The 5,757-nt window shown below is 40.5% G+C and overlaps 1 protein-coding gene across 2 annotated transcripts in view; it reads left to right on the forward strand.

The window, feature by feature from the left end:
- The window catches only part of ntrk3b (neurotrophic tyrosine kinase, receptor, type 3b), a 211,612-nt gene that overhangs the window by 85,989 nt on the left and 119,866 nt on the right, over positions 1–5,757 (forward strand). For both annotated transcript variants that reach the window (XM_008310804.3, XM_008310803.3), the window contains exon 2: positions 4,847–4,921. In XM_008310804.3, coding sequence (XP_008309026.2) covers positions 4,893–4,921 — 29 coding nt within the window. In that variant the 5' untranslated portion in view covers positions 4,847–4,892. The remainder of the gene's footprint in view (positions 1–4,846; positions 4,922–5,757) is intronic.

Genomic DNA, 5,757 nt, shown 5'->3' on the forward strand with positions numbered 1-5,757 from the left:
CCCCACCCTCCCCCACGCTCCCCCCACACCCCGTTTAAATTGTATTTTGTTGGCATTCATTCCCTAACGCAGATGGAAGGTAGCTGTAATTTCATGGGCCTGCATGTTTGAGATCAAGCTGAAAGCTCTGGCTGCACGAACAATTTGTTCTGATCGTATCCTGCTCATTTCCTCTGTAGTTAAAAGTCGAGACAAATGTGTTTGTGTTGCGGCCACGGTGGAGACGGGGGATAAACTGTATTTGAGAGGGAGGGGGTGAGCGGGGGGGAATTGTTTCTTATTTAATGCTGATTCACATTGGCATGCTAACTTTACATGCTAACTTCACATGCTAACTCACACTGGTAGAACAGAGTTAGTAATTTAAGGTTTTATAAAAATGAATTCCATTAAATCTTTATAGATGATATATATCGTTGTTTCCCAAACCTTTTTTTCTGAGGACCCATATTTTAAAAGTCACAAACAGTTGTGACCCAAGTCAATAAACATTAGTTGTAAATCACAAAATCAAGGTGTACTTGACCCTCATTGAACATTTATGAGGATATTTTAGTATTTATTATATCTAAACAATTAATATTACTCAAATTCTAACATGATGTGAGACGACCCTCAAAAACATCTCTTTCGACCCACCTGAGGGTCGTGACCCATTCTTTGGGAAACAATGATATATATGATATAAATTAAAGGGAAAACCCTAATGATCATCACACTCTGAGAAGACAAAAAATGTTTATGTTATTGCTTTAAATCACTTTATACCTGTGATTTAAATGTGATAATAACATTCCCTGTGAAAGACAGACTGTCACAGACTGTCACAGACCATTCTCCCGTTACTTGTGGAATTACGCAGATGTAAATGTGATAATAACGTTCCCTGTGAAAGACAGACTGTCACAGAGTGTCACAGACTGTCACAGACTGTCACAGACCATTCTCCCGTTACTTGTGGAATTACGCAGATGTTTATTTTTGCTGCATTTTATCTCAGCGTCCTCCGTGGATCAGCCAGTAACAGGACAGAGATTGAATGCCCCTGCAATATCAAAGCATCTTTGTTATTCATATCCATCTTTTCACAGCAGTCTAATCCACATGCATATTCAGCGCCGCAGAGTATCACAGGTTCTGAGCCAACGATGTGCTTATGTCCGCAGGGAGGGGTTCACCGCTCCTCTGCACTGTTTGTCGACGGCAGCTTGATTAAAAAAAGAGAAAAGATTGTTCGAATTTGGTTTGAGTTTTACAAGGGATTAGGTTTGATGAATGCAAAAAAAAAAAAATTAAAGCGTTGGTGACAAACACTTTTGTTCTTTGAGGAAATCTGTAATCTTCGCTGAAACAAAGAAAAAAAACCTTAAAATAATTTTTGCTTGTTTTTCTTTTGAATTCTTTGACAAAAAAAAAGGAAACTTCTGAAATGACCGTAGGTGTGAATGTGAGTGAACGGTTCTCTACGTGTGGCCCGTGTGGCCCCAGGGTGCCCCAGTGACTGCTGGGACTGGCCCCAGCTCCAGGAGGAGTCGTTGTTTTCACCTTTATTACCACCTGTTTTGTTGCATTTCTTTATTGCGTCTGTGTTGTTTTACTCGGCGCTGCTGTCACTTATAGCTGAGCAGAAATATCGACGTTCTGATGCCGGGCTCTGACACAAGGTGATAATCATGTGAGACACGGAGGACATTACTTTTGCTTTAGTGTCTCCATTTTTTTTTTTTTATTTCACCGGGTGTCAAACCGCATTTTTTTTCTTCCCTCTCAAACCACCCCAACCTTATTTACTCCCTTCAGCAGAAAATATAAATCCACGCAGCCCCAAACCGTATCTGGCTGCAGAGAGAGAGAACTTCATGAAGGATGAAAGAGCAGTTTTGCCGTCATATACTTTTAGCGTTTGACAGTATTTGGCTGTTTTAACAATGAAACAGCATTTTCTGCAGGGCTCTCACTTACACTTTAAAGTCTGCTCTTCTTTTTCTGCTGAGTGTTTTGCATTCAGGTGGAAATAAACAGTGTTTGTTGGTGGGATTCCTGACCAATCGAGTAACAGCAGCTCGGACGACACTCCTTATGGTACAATACGTCAGTCAGAACATCCATCTATTCATCCATCCATCCATCATTTATCATCCATCCATCCATCCATTCATCCATCATCCATCCATCCAATTGTCCAGCCATCCATCCATCCATCATTCATCCATTCATCCATATATTCATCCATCCATCCATCATTCATCCATCATCCATCCAATCATTCATCCATCATTCATTCATCCATTCATTTGTTCACCCATTCGTTCATCCATTCATCATCCATCCATCGTCCAATTATCCAGCCATTCATCCACCCATCCATTTGTTCATTCATCCATTCGTTCATCCATCCATTCGTTCATTCATCCATCCATCCATCCCCCCTTATTTCCTTACAGTTGATTTCAATAGAACTGTTGTTTTTTTTCAGCCTTGTGGATTTTTTTTTTTTTTTTTTTTTTTAAGGATGCCAAAGTAACACCTTCCCAATCGGCCCTCGTTTCAACCTCATGGCACATGAGAGGCAGTGCATGGTTTTCATTTCCTGTGATTCTGCCCCCTGTCAGTGGGGCATCAGAGTGGTGCTGTAGATAAACAGCCGTCTGTGAGGGGACCCCGTCGTATCAGTCCGAGGGTCTCTGTAATGACTCCAATCTGAACATCAGCCACGTCTACACTGACGCAGTCACACGGTCGCACCTCTTCTGTTCTGTTCTTCTCCTGTTTTCACATAAAAAACCAGGGCAGCGGTGGCTTGGTGGTTAATGAAGCCGACTTGGGTCTGAAAAGGTTTCAGGTTTGAGTCCACCAGCTGCCAAGTTATCACTGAGGGGCTCTGAGCAAGGCACCGTCCCCACACACTGCCCCCTGCTGACTTTGGTGATTGGTTGGAGGTCACGTTTCATGGTGACAAGTGGTTCACTCTCCTCCACTTTCCTTCACTTTCCTTCACTTTCCATTCTGTCACGATGAGAAAATACGACAGTCTCTTTACACACCGTCGCTCTCAGGGTCAGAGTTCTTTTTGTGTCTAGTTCTGACAGTTGAGATTTTATTCTTATTCTTTACCTTCACATTTCCTCACACTTTGTTACATATTATTGTAACATTATCACAGGAATGAGTTCAACTTCACCCAGACTATTTAAGACAAGAGAAAATTGTTTGAATTTTACTCTTCTTCACGGGAAAAGAGATCAATACTTTTTCACCATAAAACAGTAATTCACTGTTTTATCAATAAGACTGATGACTCATCCATAGATTGTTAACGCACCTGGAGTTTTATTTAAGAGCCAAAAAAAAAAGAAAAAAAAAGACCAAATATCTTCTTTTAAGTCGAGGACTTTTAGTTTAACACCTTCACAGAAAAAGGTGCAGCGACAAAATGGGACTAAAAGGTCGAACACTTCAGATTTCTTCAGCCGGTATCAACTGTTAGCCAGTTTTGGTTCATAATGTTCACAGAGCCTCAGTCGTGGCTCCACAGTTTGCCTGGAACCTTCTCTGAGTGCAGCCAGAATCAGAATCAGCCTTCTGTTGAAAAGAAAATGTTGAGCTTAGAAAAAAAAAAAAAAAAAAAAAAAACCAAACCCGGAGAAGGCAGGACTGTAGACTGTTCAGCTTATTGATTGTTATATGAAGCAAGTAACGACCAAATGAATACTTACATTTAATTTCAGGAAAATAAACCCTGGCTCCCAAAAGATTAGAAGTGTAAATGAGATTGTATTTTTAAGTTGAGATGGAATAAAAACTTTGTTTTTTTGGCCATGTACTGATACTGCAACTTGGAGTATCTGTTTATACGGAACCTCCATCATCCAACAGTACAGGCTGGTGTTGCTGAGGTGTTTACGCAACGTCTTAAGTTGATCATTTGGGCTCTGGTATCGGATTTTGACCAATGTTGGATCGTTACCATCGTTAGTATCAGACTGAACTCTCACTATTTCTACAAAAGCATTGTTTGAGTATTTTCATCAACCCTCACTATTTCTACAAAAAGCATTGTTTGAGTATTTTTAATATTCTGAACGATCTCATCTGTTGCCATGGCGTGTATGTCAGTTTGATTATTTTATTTTATCATAACTTAAATTGAGTAAGTTTGTTAACAGAATAACATCGGTATTATTGTTACTGTCTCCAACTCTATCTGTGATTCTGTGATTCTGTGATTCTGTGATTGATTCTGTGATTCTGTGATTCCGTGATGTTCTGTGATTGTGTGATTCCGTGATTCTGTGATTGTGTGATTCTGTGATTCTGTGATTGTGTGATTCCGTGCTCCGAGGCGGCTTTAATGAACAGCCATTTACCCAGGAACATTACCGAAGCCCCTCCGTTTGTATGTGTCACAGATTGTCACGACCGTTGATTGAAAACTAAACACTTGGTGTGAAGTTCCCTTCAGCGTTTTAATCTTATTTCACTCATCCAAAACAAAGCAATAAAAGCCTTCGTCGTCTTCCTCCTCCGCTTCACCCCCCCCATCTCCCTCTCCCTCTCCCTCACCCTCTCCCTCTCCCTCTCCCTCTCCCTCTTGATTGAAACTACCGTGGCCCCATGTTTGTCTTTATTTCCATTACATTTCCCAATCATAGAAAACACATTTTGTACAAGTGTTTTTTTTTTTTCACTTAATTTGAACTTGCCTGATTTATATACCGACAGGTTGATGAACTGTGATGTCACGGCCGGGTTGTTTTGTAATTTGTGAATTGAAAACTTTTGTCTTTCCCTCTGATGACGTCGAGTCGGTCATTTACCGTTTGTCCGTCTTCCTTCTCGTTCGCAGACACATCGAGAACTGGACGGGACTGCAGACTCTGAGAGACGTGGATATGGAGCTTTACACCGGACTGCAGCGACTGTGAGTGTTGAAGCCGTTGTCTGGTGGGACGACACCCTCACTGACATTTCAGTCCAACTCTGCCTCAGATCAGAGAAAGGACAGAGCGGCGTGTAATTCTGTCTGACTTGTTACAGTGAAGCTGTCGTTTCCTCCAATGGTGTTTGAAGCATTGACTTTTTTTTTAACCCTCACTGGTCCTGATACTAAAGAAATGTAAGGGTTTGTGTGATTGTCATGTTGATGTTCAAACTAAAGCTTCAAACTTATCTCTGATTGTTCCATTGGCTAACAGTGATGGTTAATGGCTAATCATGATCATTAGCTAATGATCATTAAATGAGACAAATCAACATTCCTAATTAGGACAATATTTTTCTTTTTGTATATTGCTGAAAAAGTTAGTAAACTGCCAGCAGGTTTTTCTTCTCCATTGTTTTTCTGACCTCTGAGTTGGTGAAGACTTTGTCAATAATGGGATATAAACTATTGAATTTGTACATTTGTGTATTCATTTTGACAGTTTAATAATAATAATAATAATAATAATAATAATAAGTGGCAGTAAATTAATATAATAAATAAAGGTAACAATGATTATTCATCCCAGCAGATTAACTGCAGATCTTCCACACGGGTTATGAGGAACCAGCAGTTTTGTGGTTCCTCTGGGGCTTGAACCCAGAACCTTCTGCGTCTAAAGACAACTGTGATAACCGCTACACTATGGATCGACCAAACTTCTCTCGCCCACGTTTGAAGCAGTGTTTCTAACCAAAGGCAGTGTTCGCTGTAACACGGTGACTCTCTTTGACCCTCATAAACACACATTTCCTGCTTTGATACAATTCCATACA

This window comes from Cynoglossus semilaevis, chromosome 5, assembly GCF_000523025.1.
Source record: "Cynoglossus semilaevis isolate Cse_v1.0 chromosome 5, Cse_v1.0, whole genome shotgun sequence".
Taxonomy (NCBI): domain Eukaryota; kingdom Metazoa; phylum Chordata; class Actinopteri; order Pleuronectiformes; family Cynoglossidae; genus Cynoglossus; species Cynoglossus semilaevis.